Here is an 18,541-nt window from a genome sequence, read left to right as displayed (position 1 = left end):
GAATCTGGAGTCTTTTATCAAGATGAAGAGACATTTTAAAGTTTAAATGATGATAACATGAAGCCAATAGGGTGGAAAAATACACTCTCATGGAACTTCATTCTTTAATCAAGAAACTCTGGCCAGGCGTGGTGGCTCACGCCTGTAATCCCAGCACTTTGGGAGGCCGAGGCGGGTGGATCACCTGAGGTCGGGAGTTCAAGACCAGCCTAACCAACATGGAGAAACCCCGTCTCTACTAAAAATACAAAATTAGCCAGGCATGGTGGTGCATGCCTGTAATCCCAGTTACTCGGGAGGCTGAGGCAGGAGAATCGCTTGAATTCAGGTGGCGGAGGTGCGGGGAGCCGAGATCACGCCATTGCACTCCAGCCTGGGCAAAAAGAGCCAAACTCCGTCTCAAAAAAAGAAACTCCTCTAAAAGTCCTCGACCCTCAACTTCCTTGGGAAATGTTCTTGCTACCTCTCTGCCTTAACTGAAACCTGGCTTTCCAATCAGGACACCTCTTCTCATACAGTCCTTTTAAAAGAAAGCTACTCAGTCTCTTACACGCCACACCTAATACTGGGAAATGAGGACGGTACCTTCCTTTCTGCCAGTGCCAGTTCCAGACCACTGTTCCCGAATCCTTATGTAAAAGGCTTAGTCTAATTCCCATGCCATTCAGCAGCACAGTCTTTGACCTCTACCTCTTCACTACCAGCTAATGACCACCTGGACATCCCCCATACTCAGTGAGGATATGCTGGCAACTAGTTCACAGCTGCCATTATCCTCTATGCCACCAGTTTTGCTACCATCCTGTGTCATTTCAATAAATGTATGGATGAGTTGTCTAACGCCAAGTTCCTCAAACCCATGATCCTCAATAAGCACTTCTGTATTTCCTGGGGATAGCCATTCAACAGGTTGTGAATTCACATTATTATGCTAGCATCCATTCATTCACCAAGTATTTAGTAAGTATCTAATAGATAGTTCCTGACCTCAAGAAATCTAGGACACATATGTTCATACTTTCCACAAAGATGGCATGAAAAATCCTAGCTGACGTCTAGATAAATTCCAACTACTGCATTTCCTTTATTTATCAGTCAAGTAACCAAGTCAATTCTAGGCAACTACTGTCTGAAGTGACTTAGTGAATCCATGTTTGATCCTAGCAGTCACTATTTCCCTTGACAGGCTTCTAAAACTATCTTTTAAATAATCTATTCTAAAACAGTGCCTGGGCAACATAATGACGCCTTGTCTCTCTACAAATTTTTTTTTAATTAGCCGGGCATGGTGGCACATGGCTACAGTCCCAGCTACTCTGGAGGCTGAGGTGGGAAGATCATTTGAGCCCAGGAATTCAAGGTTGCAGTAAGCTATAGCCACAACATTGCATTCCAGACTGAATAACAAAGACCCTTCTCAAAAAGTATAAAATATTGCCAGTGTTCAATATCAAAGTGGAAGATAAAATATTTTTTATATTTATGCAATTTTAAACTAGGTAAGGAATGTCATATTACACAAAATTTCACTAGTTAAAAAGAAAAAACAAGAAACTGCAAACAGTGATTGCCTACAGAAAGAACTAGATGGGATAGGAGAGACTTTTAACTGTATATTCTCTTACACTTTCTAATTTAGCACATATATTACCTATTTCTTAAAATAAGTGTACATAAAATTAACAACAATAAAAAGTCATGTACCTTTCCTTAGTACTCCCAGATTGCCTATTTTGTTCTGAAAAGAATGAATATTTTTTTAATTAGAGATGGGGTCTCACTATGTTGCCCAGGCTGGAGTGCAGTGGCTACACACATATGTAAGCACAGCACACTATAGCCTTGATCTCCTGGACTCAAGCAATCCTCCTGCCTCAGCCTCCAGAGCAGCTGGGACTACAGGCATGTGACACTGTGCCTGGCTGAAATATTTCTTAAAAATCAACCTGGAGCGGGAAGGGGGGAGTGGGGAGGGATAGCATTAGGAGATATACCTAATGTAAATGACAAGTTAATGGGTGCAGCACACCAACATGGCACATGGATACATATGTAATAAACCTGCACTTTGTGCACAGGTACCCTAGAACATAAAGTATTAAAAAAAAAAAGTCAACCCGGAGAATGAGGCCAGGCGCGGTGGCTCATGCCTGTAATCCCAGCATTTTGGGAGGCCGAGGCGGGTGGATCACGAGGTCGAGCATCCTGGCTAACACAGTGAAACCCTGTCTCTACTAAAAATACAACCAAAAAAAAAAAAATAGCCAAGCATGGTGGCGGGCACCTGTAGTTCCAGCTACTCCGGAGGCTGAGGCAGGAGAATGGCGTGAACCCAGGAGGCGGGGCTTGCAGTGAGCAGAGATTGCACCACTGCACTCCAGCCTGGGCGACAGAGCGAGACTCCCTCTCAAAAAAAAAAAAACCCAGAGAAGTAAAAAACTAAAAGTAAAAGACTCTTACATTTGTTTCATCTATCTCACACTAAAACATATTTAGTCATTTCTCTGTTATTAGACATTATAATTAAGCAGAATTCTCTTATTCAACATTCTGACACAACTTCAAACAATGACACAGTTGATCGTTCCCTCCTTCTTGAAAGCTTCCTTTCCTTCACTTCTAGAACATCATACTCCCCTGGTTTTCCTCCGAACTCAATTATTTCTCATCACTCTACTGGTTCCTCTTCATTTCCCCCCATGTATCTAGAAGGTAAGTTTCATGAAGGTGACGATTTTTGTCAGGTTTATATCCCCAATGCCTAAAAAGGTACACAGAAGAACCATACTCACTAAGTAGCTTCTGAATGAATAAGGGAATGAATCAGCCCCCAAGGCTCAGATGCTTGGATCTCTTCTCTACCAAAATTCACTCCCCTGATGATCTCACCTATCTCACAATTGTAAGTACTACAAATAAGCTGCAAACAGTCACATTTCTCACTCTTCCTGGACATCACCCTCAACTTCTGGTTTCTCCACAAACACGCTCCACCAATTACCATCTCCATTTAAGTTACCGGCAACTTTATTCTTCTAGTTACTCAGGCCAACCTTACTCTTTATTCTTCTGTCTGGCCCACATCCCACAAACAATCACCAACAAATTCTATAGGTCTACCCTCAAAATATATCCAAAATCCAACCCCTTCTCAGCATTTCACCTTGGTCAGAGACACTCTCACCTGAAACAGTACAACATAGGCTCCTGACTACTGCCCTTACTTTTATTTATTTATTATTTATTTGAGATAGCCTCCCTCCCTCTGTCACCCAGGCTGGAGTGCAATGGCGGAATGACAGCTCACTGCAACCTCAAACGCAAGTGATCCTCCTGCTTCAGTCTCCTGAGTAGCTGAGACTGTAGGCACATACTGCCATGCTAATTTTTTTTTTTTTTTTTAAAGACAGAGTCTTCCTTTGTCGCCTAGGCTGGAGTGCAATGGTACGATCTCCACTCACTGCAACCTCCACCTCCTGGGTTCGAGAGATTTTCCTGCCTCAGCCTTGCGAGTAGCCAGGATTATAGGCATGTGCCACCACCCCCAGCTAATTTTTTTGTATTTTTAGTAGCAATGGGGTTTCACCATGTTGACTAGGCTGGTCTCGAACTCCTGACCTCATGATCCACCCGCCTCAGCCTCCCAAAGTGCTAGGATTACAGGCGTGAGCCACCGCGCCTGGCCTAATTTTTTTATTTTTGTAGAGACATGGTGTCGCTACAGTGCCTGGCCATCCTCCCACCTCGGCCTCCCAAAGTGCTGGGAGACCTGTTCACTACTACGATACCAGCATCTGGGATATGGGGTACATAATATGTATTTAATACATACTTATTAAGTAAAAATAGTATTCACAGTAAAACTTCAAATGATGTTAGTGAACCAGCTAATTATGTGCCCAAAGTGTTCTAAATACATGAATTAATTCATATTCATTTAACCAGTTTAAGAGGTTAGGTACTACTGTTATTATTTCTATTTTGCAGATGAAGAAATTAAGGCACAGGTTAAGGCTAGGATATAAACAACATTAAGCAGTTTGCCCTACATCATACCATGGCAAAGCCAGGATTTGAACTCAGGCACCCTGACCCCAGAACCCACACTCTAATACACTGAAACACTTGGTGAGCAACAAATTTCAATTATATTCCCCACACACACACGAAAAAGAAAAACACTTATATTCCACATAATCTGTATGCTGTTTATTTTATTATATGTCTCTGAAAACTGATAATCAATGTAATGATTCTTGACCAAAATACTTCATTCCTTGATCTTTCTCCACTAGTGTTTCTGATGGAATATGTGTAAAATACACATTTAACAACTCTCATACTACTTCTAAAAGTAAACATAGTGTAAAACCGAGCAGCTGTTGCTATGAGAACCTTCACTTTTTTTTTTTTTTTTTGAGACAGAGTCTCGCTCTGTGAGCCAGGCTGCAGTGCAGTGGCGCAATCTCGGATCACTGCAACCTCCACCTCCAAGGTTCCAGCGATTCTTCTGCCTCAGCCTCCCGAGTAGCTGGGGTTACAGGTGTGCGCCACCATGCCTTCCTAATTTTTGTATTTTTAGTAGAGATGAGGTTTCACTTGGCCAGGTTAGTCTTGAACTCCTGACCTTGTGATCCGCCTGCCTCGGCCTCCCAAAGTGCTGGGATTACAAGTGTGAGCCACAGAGCCCAGTTGAGAACCTTCACTTTTAAGTTTGCAGTATTAATGCTGAATTAACAGACTGGCATACTTATCTATGACATAGGTAATAAAGCAAAAAAAAAACACCTCAGTAGACTCAACAAGGATATCACAAGTAATGACTAGCAAGCAACATTTTTTGAAAAATAAAATGTAGGCACAAGAAATGCTAAACGAAATAGCTTACTTGGCCGGGCGCGGTGGCTCAAGCCTGTAATCCCAGCACTTTGGGAGGCCGAGACGGGCGGATCACAAGGTCAGGAGATCGAGACCATCCTGGCTAACACGGTGAAACCCCGTCTCTATTAAAAAATACAAAAAAACTAGCCGGGCGAGGTGGCGGCGCCTGTAGTCCCAGCTACTCGGGAGGCTGAGGCAGGAGAATGGCGGGAACCCGGCAGGCGGAGCTTGCAGTGAGCTGAGATCCGGCCACTGCACTCCAGCACGGGCGGCAGAGCGAGACTCCGTCTCAAAAAAAAAAGAAAAAAAAGAAAAAAAAAAAAAAAGAAAGAAATAGCTTACTTTTACCTTAGACTTTCCCTAAATTATGTGATTTCATTCCTACAAGGACAAGAATCACAGCTTACTACCAGCCATGCAAATGTCATTTTAGGAGTACACACAAGTTTTACCCAGTATCTTAGTTCACATTTGTCCCAGTTAATTAAGTTTATGTATAATTTAAAAGCCAAAACTAGATATGTCAATTTTAAGTTTTCCTTCTAACTAATCCAAAGTCAAAACTATTCACTTTATCAAATGAATTAACTGAATACAGTTATTTATTTATAATTATAAATTGGACCACACACTTTCTCACTTAATACCTATTATGTCCTGTTTCCCATACCTCTCTACAAAGTAGAAGTATTTGCTGGAAGACAATAATCTGCTCATCAAGTAGGCACTTAGAAAAAGCACTGATCTGCAACTACTGAAATTCGTATCTGTATATTTCTCTTTTGGGTTAAGGAAAACACTTCTCTGGCTATTTTTCCAAATAAACTGGGTAAGCCTTGGGAAAGTCACTGCTTAAATCCCACTTTCTGACAGCTCCTCTTCCTCCATTAATGAATTATTGAGAGCCATGTCTACTTCCATCCATTACATAATACATGTCTATCATGGGACCTGTTTTCTGAACAAGAAATAGCTTAAATGACACTAACTGATAAGTAGAGCCAGTGAATATTGTAATCTAACAGGGGGCAGGAATCCAGAAAACAAGATTCTGATTTACAGTGCTAAGTTGTGAAAAAGTGATGTGAAGAACATGGAACACTGTTTATTCTTAGTAATATTTCCATACAAAGTGAGACACATGCCCCCAAAATGTTTTTAAAGCACTTGACTCCAAGAACATTTCTCTGAAATTCAGGGACCTACCAAAAAAAAAGTTCCATTTCATTTTAAAGTGTTTTAATAAAGACCGCAAGAAGTATAACTGCAAACGGAGAAATAAAATTTCAACAATTTAGCACTGAACACAAAATGTCTAAAAGTCAAGGTTTGCTGGGCAACACGCTGTAAAAGACGGTTGTACTTTAAAACATTTCAGCATTTTTTCATATAATTAGCTCCAACAGAACTGTTCAAATTGTTCACTTGATCCACCCAAAGTAGTCAACCACAACCACCTGCAACTATTATTCAGAAACGTGCCTTCCAAAGCAACCACCTGATCTGGGGCCTTCTCTCAAGGGACCAGGATACAGCCTGTAAAAGGGTGGTATAAAGAGATCTTTTAGGCACAGGGGGATAAAAAATCTGGAAGACACCACCTTGAAGGAGCTAAGAGAAATGCGACCCAAATGGTGGCTGCCAGAACGAAGTTGTCTAAACCGAAGATCTCCCTCTTCTTGGGTGTAAAACTTTCAGATCCATCCATACTCAGTTTACCTGAGCCAAAGCACCTTCCCTCTCCGAGCCCCCATCCAACCCGCTAGAAGGAAAAGAATCGAACTCTAAAGTAGAAACGTGACAGATCCAGTGCAATAAAATAGGTTCTCCGACTGCCTCAAAGGTAACATGCACGGCTCATCGTCCTTTTGAAATACAACACTTCATCTTTTATCTCACCATTTCATCAAAAAGAAAAGAATCATCTTCAGCATTTTACATCACTCACCTAACCCAAAGATCCACCCTGACCGCACCCCAACCTCATGGCTCCCCAATTTCTCCGTCTGCCCACTACCTGGTCCGCAGCTTCACTAGTCCTAAGCCTCCCCCCCTCCGCTCCCCAAGTGCCCAGAGCCCCAGACCCCAGTCCCCGACCTCCCGCCCCAGGATCCCCACATCCACCGCCTCGGCTCCCGCCCAATCCCGGAGCCTGGCTGGGTGGAGCCGGCGGGTGGGCGCCGTGGTCTGGGTGGGGCCCGCCCCTCCCCACCCCCGGGCTGGCCGGGAGGGGGAGGGGGTCGCGAAGCCTCACCTACAGCTCCGCCCCTCCCCGGGGGCGCGTCGCCCAGCCCAGCCCGGGCCGTGAGCAAGAAGCTGGGCAGGAAAGGCAAAAAGCCTCAGCGCTAGCGACACGGGGGAAGCTCTGGGTCCCGCGCGACTTCCGCGCTGCCGCCGCCGTCGCGCCCGTCTCACCCTTCTCAGGGCTGCCGCTGCTGCTGCTGCCGCCGCTGCCGCCCGGGCGCCGCCGCCGCCACTACCGCCGCCACCGCCACTACCACAGCCGCCGCCGCCGCCGCCACAGCACGGCCCGGGCGCCCGCGACGTCACCGCGCCCCGCCCCCTGCGCGAGACACCTAGCCCCGCCCCCAGCCCCGCCGCGGGCGCAGCGCGCCTCCCCGGGCTCCCGGCCCGGCTGCCTCCCTTTCCCTCAGCCTCCCGGGAGCGTGACGCGGCGGCCAGGGGGCCTCCGGGCGCCTTCCGGGACACGCGGGTGAGGAACTGGGAAGCGGGGGAAATTCGGCGCCGCGGCGGTCGATCAGCACCGAAACGGAGCGAGGGGCGCGGAGCGGCCCTGCGTACACACACGCGTACCCACTCACACACACGACCCCTGCGGCCCGGGAGGGGAGAGCCGGGGTCTGCTCCGCGAGCGCGGGGCGGCGCTTGTCTCTTCCCGCTTGCCGTAGGAAGTGGACGCTGGAAGCCCGAGGAGCCGCGTCGCGTCTTCCCGAACCTAAGTGGCGCCCCGCCCCCTTCTTCCCGTGGCCCGTTACCCGCGCCCGGGGCCGCCCAGCGCCGCGGGACCAGCGCGGGGACCGACCGTGGCTGCTGGGGGCACGCTTTGTTCCACCAAAGCTGGTTTTTTGCCCCTTAGCTTGGCGGAACGTGGCCGCGAAATGAGCGGCCATCTGACCTGAGACTCGCGGGGCTGCGCACACGGGCATCGCCGAGGACCCCAGCAATGGACGTCGTGTTCTGTGGTGATCCGGCCCGGACGCGGGGAGCGTGGGCGGAAATTAGTGTCCCGGTTCCGACCCTGCGCGGTGCCCGACGCGGCTTCGGGAGCTGTGTATTTGGCCTCCGACAGCTAGGCGAGTCGGCGGGCGGCTGGGGCCTGGAGCAACCCGGTTTTCTCGTGCAGACTCGCAGCCGGTTTGGGTTTTGGTTTTTTTTTTTTCTGGAACCATGCAGAGGGTAGCTACGGCCATTAATTTAAGGATGTAGATAAGCTTATCTCTAAATCAAGAAAGTAAGAATGGTGTGAATTATATTTATTCCCAGCCTTCCAGTGTTTATTAAAATAATTCTCGGTGTCCTTAAAAGGAGTTAAAAGCCATCATTTTACTCCTACTCACCTCCGCCACCGTAATTAACCACTGCCTCATAATCCCACTAACAAATTCCAGTCGCTTCTCTGCGTTCACATGCATTCACTCACCCGTTTCTACTGTTTTTCATCCTGCCCGGACTCTTAATTGTTCCCTCCCAGGATCGACATGCACTTGGATGATTGCAGTTCCTGGGCCTGCTGTCATCTCTCCATTCAGTACTTCCCACATACGACTACCAACTGTTAGACGATGTGCTGCCAGACCAGCATTTCATTTCTTGGACATCCGGCTATTTACCCAGGAAAAGTCATCCTTTGACTTTTCTCATCTGACTCGTGATCTGCCCATCTTGTTACTCCCTAGCAGTGTGGTAAGGTAAGAGAAAATAGAACTGAGAGTCAATAGATCTTTCTGTTCTCATTCTCCAACTGTCTACTTGTGTGGCCTCAGGCAAATCATTCTACTTGTGGTCTTACTTAACTGTAAAGTGAGGTTTGAAGTCGGTGTCTGAGATACATCGTGTCCTTAAAATACGTGGATCTGGAGAGTTAAGTTGCTGAGCGCTATGTTATACACAGAAATACTGTCCTAACACAGATTCAGATTTTTATTTTTTATTTTTTGCCACCACACTGGCAACAAATATTATTTTCCTACCCTGCTCCAGAGATCTTTTTTAAAACCTACATTTAGGATTTTTTGTTAAAGCTAGCTACCCAAGCACATGTATTTACTGCCTCTTCTTCCTGAGACCCCATAAAATGATGATAAATAAAAATGATACAAAATAGAAAAGGAGAAGGGGGGCATCGGAAGATAATTGTTTTTCAATTCGACATGTGAAAAGTAAGTGTGGTCTGACAAAATAAAATGAAGAAAACCATAATGTGGAATGGGTGTAGAGGGTGCTGCAGAAAGGAAGGGGGGGCTGTCAGCCCAGAACTGCTTTAGGGAGACCGAGATTTGGAGATACCTACAAGACAGAGCGAGAGTGAGAAGCAGGATTGAGAACAGGGAGACTAAATAAAGGTCTATATGAGGAAGAACAGAACTCTCCCTCTGTCTCAGATACAATATCTAGGCATTTATCCCAGGCTAAAATTAAGTATTCTGATAATCTGGGGAGATTTGGGCTAACTGAGTATTGAATGGCCTAAGAGTAAAGCATTCTTTATCCTAGCACAATAGCTGATTTCCTACCCACCCACTGTAAAGTGAAGTTGGGCAGGTTGGCAGGAACTTCCTGCTGTGGTTTGGATGTGGTATTTTTGTCTCGACCACATCTATGTTGAAATTTGATTACCAGTGTGATAGTATTGGGACGTGGGTCCTGGTGGAAGGTGTGTGGGTCATGGGGGCAGATTCTTCATGAAGGACTTGGTGTCATTCTTACAATAGTGAGTTCTCCCACTTGCGACACTACATTGGTTATCAGGAGAATGGATTTGCTCCTTTGAGAGTGGCTTGTTTTAAAGCCAGGACTCACCTCGGGTTTGATTTCTCTTTGCATGTGCACAGACACTTTTCCTTGACCTTCTCCGCCATGTTTTGATGCAGCATGACACCAGAACTGAGCAGATGCTAGTGCCTTGCTGCTTGTAGAGCCTGCAGAATTGTGAGCTAAATAAACCCGTTTTCTTTATAAATTACCCAGCCGCAGGCATGCCTTTATAGCAACATAAAATAGACTAAGACACCTCCCAAGTTCACAAGACTCCCCATCAGCATTCCAACTGCCTCATCTTATGTATGAACAGACAACTAAGCGTTACTAGATTTTTAAGAGAAGTCTCCAACATGGAGTGTGGGGGAGATAAACAGAAACCTCAGAGAATGTAGAAAGGAAAACCTAATTAGTATACTAGCATACTCAGATGAAGTAACAATCCAAGGTTTAAAAGTAGATCTTGAAATTTAAAATAAATTGCCAAATTATAAATTTAATTAAAATATTGAGAGGTAAAATCACTGAACTTTTAAAGAAAATAGAAGGAGCCTGGGCAACATAGTGAGACCCTGTCTCTGTAAAAACTGTTTTAAAACTTAACCGGGTCCGGTGATGTGCACATGACATCCTGGAGGACACCCCAGCTACTCAGGAGGCCGGGGTGTGAGTATTGCCTGATCCTGGGAGGTCAAGGGAGCCGTGAGCCAGGATGGTGGTGCTGCACCCTGGCCTGGGTTACAGAGCAAGAGACCTGACTTCAAAAAAGAAAAGAAAAAGAAAATAGGGCCGGGTGCAGTGGCTCGCGCCTGTAATCCCAACACGTTAGGAGCCTGCACCCCAGTCTGGGTGACGGAGCAAGAGACCTTATTTCAAAAAAGAAAATAGGGCTCGGTGCTGTGGCTCACGTACGCAATCCCAACACTTTAGGAGGCCAAGGCAGGCAGATCATTTGAGACCAGGAGTTCAAGACTAGCCTGGGCAACATGGCAAAACCCTGTCTCTACAAAAAAAAAAAAAATAAGAAAAATAAGCCAAGTGTGGTGGCGTATGCCTGTAATCCCAGCTACTCAGGTGAATGAGGTGGGAGGATGGCCTAAGCCCAGGAGGCAGAGGTTGCAAGCTTGCAGTGAGCTGAAATAACACCACTGCACTCCAGCCTGGGCAACAGAGCCAGACCCTGTCTCAGTAAAAAAAAAATAATAAAATAAATAAATAAATAAATAAATATACAAAGAGGTGGAAATTGTGAGAGAAAATAAGATAAAGAATCAATTCAACAGGACTAATATTATGTGAGAAAGAGAAAACAAAGTAAATGAAGGACAGAAAATTATTGAAAAAAATAATGCAAGAAAATTTCCTAGAACTGAAAGAATCCACTACTACAGAACTAAAAGAAAAAAAAAATTCAACCATGTGAAATGTTTGAACTCTAAATGTAAAGAAGATTCTAAGTTTCCAAAGAGGAAAAAAAGGAGCTCATAAAAGAACAAAAATCAAACTGGCAGGCCAGGCATGGTGGCTCACGCCTGTAATCCCAGCACTTTGAGAGGCTGAGGCGGGTGGATCACGATGTCAGGAGTTTAAGACCAGCCTGGCCAACATGGTGAAACCTCGTCTCTACTAAAAATACAAAAATTAGCCTGGCATGGTAGCAGGCGCCTGTAATCCCAGCTACTCAGGAGGCCGACGCAGGAGAATCGCTTGAACCTGGGAGGTGGAGGTTTCAGTGAGCTGAGATTGTGCCATTGCACTCTAGCCTGGACAATGAGCAAAACTCCGTCTCAGAAAATAAAAATAAATTTAAAAAAAGAGTTACTTAAACGTGTGCTCGAGCAAAATGAGGAGGAAATCAGGGTATCTGACAACATCCAGTAATCACTAGATACAACTCAGGAAAACAATAAAGGGAAGTCCCAGGAGCTAAGTTGGATTGGAACAGAAGGAGAGGAGTTCTGAGAGAGAGAACTCCTGGAAAAGAGAAAATTAAACAGAACAATTAGTTACTATGATTAAAAAAAAAAAAAAAAAGAGAGAAGCTGCTGCTTTTAAGGGTTTCAACTTTTACACCCAACCTATTACTGAAGCATAGATAGTCTTGCTATCGTTAAAACAGTTTAGGCCAGGCACAGTAGCTCACATCTGTAATCCCAACACTTTTGGAGGCCGAGACAGGAAGATCACTTGAGGACAGGAGTCAGAGACCACCCCAGGCAACACAGCAAGACCCTGTCTCTACAAAAAAAATAAAAAATTAGCCGGGAATGGTGGCACACACCTGCAGTCCTTAGCTTCTTGGGAGGCTAAGGCAGGAGGATCCCTTGAGCCCAGGAGTTCAAGGCTGCAATGCACTGTAATGGTACCACTCTCCAGCCTGGGCAACAAAGTGAGACCCTGTCTCGAAAGTAAAAGCAGGCTGGATGTGATAGCTCACCCTGTAATTCCAGCACTTTGGGAAGCAGAAGGATTGCTTGAGCCCAGGAATTCAAAGCCAACCTGGGCAACATAAGGAGACCCTGCCTCTATTTTAAAAACAAGGCCAGGTCTGGTGGCTCAAACCTGTAATCCCAGCACTTTGGGAGGCCAAGGCAGGTGGATCACCTGAGGTCGGGAATTCAAGACCAGCCTGACCAACATGGAGAAACCCCATCTCTACTAAAAATACAAAATTAGCCGGATGTGGTGGCACATGCCTGTAATCTCAGCTACTCGCGAGGCTGAGGCAGGAGAATCACTTGAACCTGGGAGGCAGAGGTTGCAGTGAGCCGAGATTGCACCATTGCACTCCGTCCTGGGCGACAAGAGTGAAACTCCATCTCAAAAAAAAAAAAAAAAAAAGGCCGGGTATGTTAGCTCAGGCCTATAATCCAGCACTTTGGGAGACTGAGGCGGGTGGATCACCAGGTTAGGAGTTCAAGACCAGCCTGCCCAAGATAGTGAAATACAAAAATTAGTCGGGCATGGTGATGAGTACCTGTAATCCTAACTACTTGGAGGCTGAGGCAGGAGAATCGCTTGAACCTGGGAGCTGGAGGTTGCAGTGAGCCAAAATTGTGCCATTGCACTCTAGCCTGGGCGATACAGCAAGACTCCATCTCCAAATAAATAAATAAATAAGTTTTTTTAAAAAGTGGTGCTTGAACAATTGTATATCACATGCAAGAGAATGAAGTTGAACCCATATGTCACATATGAAAATTAGTTCAAAATTAATCAAAGACCTAAATGTAAAGCTAAAGCTAAAATACTCATAGAAGAAAATACAGTTATAAATCTTCATGATTTTGGATTAGGCAATAGTTTCTTAGCTGTGAGACCAAAGGACAAGTAACAAAAGAAAAAAATTGAGACCAGACGCAGTGGCTTCATGCCTGTAATCTCAGCACTTTGGTGGGGCCAAGGCAGGAAGATCACTTGAGCCCAGGATTCAAGACCAGCCTGGGCAACATAAAGAGACGCCCCATGTCTGCAAAAATTTAAAAGATGAGCTGGGCGTGTTGGCACGCACCTGTAGTCCTAGCTACTTGTGAGGTTGATACAGAAGGATTCCTGGAGCCCAGCAGATCAAGGCTGTAGTGAACCATGATTGTGCCACTGTACTTTATGCCTGGGTGACATACCAAGATCCTGTCTCCAAAAAAATAAAATTAATTGGACTTCATCAAAATATAAAACTTTTGTGTTGGCTGGGCGCGGTGGCTCATGCCTGTAATCCCAGCACTTTGGAAGGCCAAGGCAGGCGGATCATGAGGTCAGGAGATCGAGACCATCCTGGCTAACATGGTGAAACCCCGTCTCTACTAAAAATACAACAAGTTAGCCGGGTGTGGCCAGGCGTGGTGGCTCACACCTGTACTCCCAGCACTTTGGGAGGTCAAGGCGGGTGGATCACGAATTCAGGAGATCGAGACCATCCTGCCTAACACAGTGAAACACCGTCTCTGCTGAAAACTACAAAAAATTAGCCGACCGTGGCGGTGGGCGCCTGTAGTCCCAGCTACTCTGGAGGCTGATGCAGAGAATGGTGTGAACCCGGGAGGCGGAGCATGCGGTGAGCCGAGATTGGGCCACTGCACTGCAGCCTGGGTGACGGAGCGAGACTCTATCTCAAAATAAAGTAAAGTAAAATAAAATAAGCTGGGCGTGGTGGTGGGCACCTGTAGTCCCAGCTACTCGGGAGGCTGAGGCAGAAGAATGGCGTGAGCCCGGGAGGCGGAGCTTGCAGTGAGCTGAGATTGCGCCACTGCACTCCAGCCTGGGCGACAGAGCAAGACTCCATCTCAAAATACATATATATATATATATATAAAATTTGTGTGTGTATGTGTGTTATTCAGCCTTAAAAAAGAAGGAAATTCTGACATGCTACATGTCAGACATTACACCAAGTAAAATATGCCAATGATGAAAGTATAGATATTATTATATTAATATGAGGTACCTAAAGTAGTCAAATTTATAGAGACAGGACCAGGCACGGTGGCTCACACATGTAATCCTAGCACTTTGGGAGCCTGAGGCAGGTGGATCACCTGAGGTCAGGAGTTCAAGACCAGCCTGGCCAATATGGCGAAACCCCATCTCTACTAACAATACAAAAAAATTAGCTGGGCGTGGTGGCAGGCACCTGTAATCCCAGCTACTCGGGAGGCTGAGGCAGGAAAATTGCTTGAACCTGGGAGGCGGAGGTTGCAGTGAGCCGAGATTGCCCGACTTGACTCTAGCCTGGGCAAAAGGGCGAAGCTCTGTCTCAAAGAAAAAAAACAACATAGAGACAGAAATAATAATGGTGGCTGCCAGAGGATGGGGGAAGAGGAAGAGGGAGTGTTTAATGGGTACAGAGTTTCGGTTTGGGAAGAAGAACCATTTCTGGTGAAGATAAGGGTGATGGCTACAGATGATTGTGAATGTACTTAATGCCACAGAACTATACACTAAAAAATAGTTAAAATAGTGTTATGTTATTTACATTTTACCACAATAAATAAATATTTTAAAACTTGTCTGCATCCATTACACTGTTAAAGACTGAATTATGTTCCTCCAAAATTCATATGTTGAAGCCCTAACTCGCAGTGTGACTATTTTTGGAGATGAGGCCCTAAAGAGGTAATGAAAGTTAAATAAGTCATAAGAATGGTATCTAACCCATTAGGACTGGTGTCCTTATAAGAAGAGGAAGAGATACCAGGGACACACATCAGATAAAAGGTCGTGTGAGGATCCAAGAAGATTTGGCCGGCCGGGTGTGGTGGCTCATGCCTGTAATCCCAGCACTTTGGGAGGCCAAGGCAGGTGGATCGCCTGAGGTCAGGAGTTCAAGACCAGCCTGGCCAACGTGGAGAAACCCTGTCTTTACTAAAAATACAAAAATTAGCTGGGCATTGTGGTGTGCACCTGTATTCCCAGCTACTCAAGAGGCTGGGACAGGAGAATCATCACTTGAATCTGGGAGGCAGAGGTTCCAGTGAGCCGAGACTGCGCCATTGCTCTCCAGCCTGGGCGACAAGGAAAACTCTGTCTCAAAAAAAAAAAAAAAAAGAAAAGATATGGCCATCTGCAAGCCTGGGAGAAGGGCTTCAGGAAAAAACAACTTGCTGATACCTTGATCTTGGACTTCCAGGTTCCACAACTGTGGCAAATAAATTTCTGTTGTTTAAACCACCCAAGCTGTATTATTTTGTTATGGTATCCTTAGCAGAATAATGTAGATTTTTATACCAAGAAGTGGAGTGCTGCTCTAATAAATGCTTTCTAAATGTGGAAGTAATTCAGGAACTGGATCATGGGTAGAGAGTGAAAGAGTTTTGAGGTGCATGCTAGAAAAAGCCTAGATTGAGCTGTGTACAGCTGCTCACACCTGTAATCTCAGCACTGTGAGAGGCTGAGGCGGGCAGATTACTTGAAATCAAGAGTTCAAGACCAGCCTGGCCAACATGGGAAACCTTGTCTCCACTAAAAATACAAAAATTATCTGGGCCTGGTGGCACACACCTGTAACCCCAACTACTCGGGAGGCTGAGGCAGGAGAATCACTTGAACCCAGGAAGTGGAGGTTGCAGTGAGCCACGATCACACTGCTGCACTCCAGCCTGCATGACGGAGTGAGACTCTGTCTCAAAACAGAACAAAAATCAGCAGGCATGTGCACGCCTGTAGTGCTAGCTCCTCAGGGCAGGGGGTTTGTAGGGGGCGGAGCTGAGGTGGGAGGATCACTCGAGCCTGGGAGGTCCAGGCTGAATGAGCCATGATCCCACCACTACACTCCAGCCTGTGTGACAGAACAGGACCCTGTCTCCCCCCGCAAAAAATAAATAAATAAATAAATAAATAAAAAGTCTAGATTGTGTTGAAGAGATTGTTGGTAGGAGTAAGAAATAAAGGTGATTCTGGTGAGGTCTCAGATGAATATTAGGAACACATTATTGGAAAGTGCAGGAAAGGCCATCCTTTCTTCCACAAAGAATTTGGCCAAATGGTGTTCTAGTGTTTTGTGGAAAGTGCAGGTTCAGAGTGATAAATTTGGTTATTTAGCTGAGGAGATTTCTAACCAAACTGTTGAAGGTATGGCCTAGCTTCTTGTAGTTGCTTTAGTAAAATGTGGGAAGAAAGATAAACTGAGGGAATTAGTAAGCAAAAACAGAACTTAAAGCTATGAAAAATTCTCAGCATTTCATAGAGATTATAGGTGCAATTTACAGATTTATTCAGCTTTCTCAGCACAAACCAGGAAGAGAGATGAGATTATGCCAGCATAAACACTGTCATCTTGGACTACAGGGGACACAGATAGGACAGAAGGAAGGAAGGCTGTCGTACTTCTGGGATCCTAAGGGGTGAGGCAGCAGAGTTACCTGGCTGTGAACACACGTTACACTTGAAGAAAAGGCAAGACTGATCCCAAACGAGATTTATTTAGCAACGGGGCTGCCATTCGGACTGCAGGCCCAGAGGATACAGGTCTGGGGAGCTGAGATGTCTCCTCCGTTCGAGAGAGTCCAGCTGCTGCCATCCAGTGCCTCAGAGGCATGGCTGCTACCCAGGACCGATGGGGCCAACGTGGTGATGCTGCCTCCCCAATGGCCCTAGAAGGCAAGCCTGCTAATCCACCGGGCCAGGAGGGCAGAGTGCCAAGCCAGAGACAATTCTTGAGCCTTAAAGTTCAACAGAATTTGTCTTTATAGGTTTATTTTATTTTATTTTATTTATTGAGACAGAGTCTCACTCTGTTGCCCAGGCTAGAGTGCAGTGGCTCAATTTCGGCTCACTGCAACCTCCGCCTCCAGGGTTCAAGCATTTATCTTGCCTCAGCCTCCTGAGTAGCTGAGATTACAGGCGCGCACCACCATGCCCGGCTAAAGTCTTACAGGTTCTGAACTTGATTGGGACTCATGTCCCTGTCTTCTTTCCAGTTTTTGCCTTTGGAATGGGAATGTCTGTTCTATGCTTGTCCCACTATTATACTCAGGAAGTACATAACTGGCCTGATTTCATACATTCACAGCCAGAAAGGAACTTTGCCACAGAATGACTCATATCTCAAGTCTCACCCACACCTGATTTAGATAATATTTATTTTGGGTTTTTATTATTGTGGTGGTGGTGGTTGTGGTGGTGGTTGTTTTGAGACGGTCACACTCTATCGCCCAGGCTGGAGTGCAGTGGCACAATCTTGACTCACTGGAAACTCCGCCTCCCTGGCTCGAGTGATCCTCCCCCCTCAGCCTCCCAAGTAGCTGAGACTACAGCCACTTACCCCCACACCTGGCTGAATTTTTTTTTTTTTTTTTTGGTAGAGATGGGGTTTCACCATGTTGCCTAGGCTGGTCTTGAACTGCTGACCTCAAGCTGTCTGCCCACCTCAGCCTCCCAGAATGCTCAGATTACAGGTGTGAACTACCGCACCTGGCTATGATTTACATGATATTTAAATGAGCCTTTGGACTTAGAGTTGATGCTGAAATGAGTTAAGACTTTTGTGACTGTCGGGATCAGGGTAAATGTATTTTATATGTAAGAAGGACATGAATTTTGGGTGTTCAGAGGATAGAATATTATGGATTGAATTGTGTTCCCCCAAAACTCATGTTGAAGTCCTGATCCCCAGTGAGGTCATACCCAGTCTGTGGTATTTTGGTAAGGCAGCCCTGGCCGACTAATACAGACACTGTCAAGAAAATGAAAAGGCACCTGGGCGCAGTGGCATGGTGGCACATGCCTGTACTGCCAGCTACTCAAGAGGCTGAAGCAGGAGAATTGCTTGAACCCTGGAGGCCGAGGTTGCAGTGAACCTGTCGCCCGGGCTGGAGTGCAGTGGCGCAATCTCGGCTCACTGCAACCTCCACCTCACGGGTTCAAGCAATTTTCCTTGCCTCAGCCTCCCGTGTAGATGGGATTACAGGTGCCTGCTACCATGCCCAGCAAATTTTTGTATTTTTAATAGAGACGGGGTGTCTTTTTTTTTTTTTTTAGATGGAGTCTCGTTCTGTCGCCCAGGCTGGAGTGCAGTGGCACGATCTCGGCTCACTGCAACCTCCGCCTCCCGAATTCATGCCATTCTCCTGCCTCAGCCTCCCGAGTAGCTGGGACTACTACAGGTGCCCGCCACCACGCCCGGCTGATTTTTTGTATTTTTAGTAGAGACAGGGTTTCACTGTGT

The 18,541-nt window shown here is 45.9% G+C and overlaps 2 protein-coding genes across 2 annotated transcripts in view; one reads left to right on the top strand and one right to left on the bottom strand.

The window, feature by feature from the left end:
• The window catches only part of LOC141407996 (uncharacterized), a 43,092-nt gene extending 35,044 nt beyond the window's left edge, over positions 1–8,048 (bottom strand). Inside the window, exons 1-2 of the mRNA XM_074005950.1 lie at positions 8,018–8,048; positions 7,136–7,943 (exon numbers count right to left, since the gene is read on the bottom strand). Of these exons, the coding sequence (XP_073862051.1) occupies positions 7,136–7,943; positions 8,018–8,048 (839 nt within the window). The remainder of the gene's footprint in view (positions 1–7,135; positions 7,944–8,017) is intronic.
• The window catches only part of RAD52 (RAD52 homolog, DNA repair protein), a 94,250-nt gene continuing 83,565 nt past the window's right edge, over positions 7,857–18,541 (top strand). The window contains exon 1 of the mRNA XM_065525168.2: positions 7,857–8,810. The gene's annotated coding sequence lies outside the window, so the exon portion shown is untranslated. The remainder of the gene's footprint in view (positions 8,811–18,541) is intronic.

This window comes from Macaca fascicularis, chromosome 11, assembly GCF_037993035.2.
Source record: "Macaca fascicularis isolate 582-1 chromosome 11, T2T-MFA8v1.1".
In the NCBI taxonomy this organism is placed as follows: domain Eukaryota; kingdom Metazoa; phylum Chordata; class Mammalia; order Primates; family Cercopithecidae; genus Macaca; species Macaca fascicularis.
Note: the sequence above shows the minus strand (reverse complement) of the source record. Positions and strands in the feature narration are given on the sequence as shown.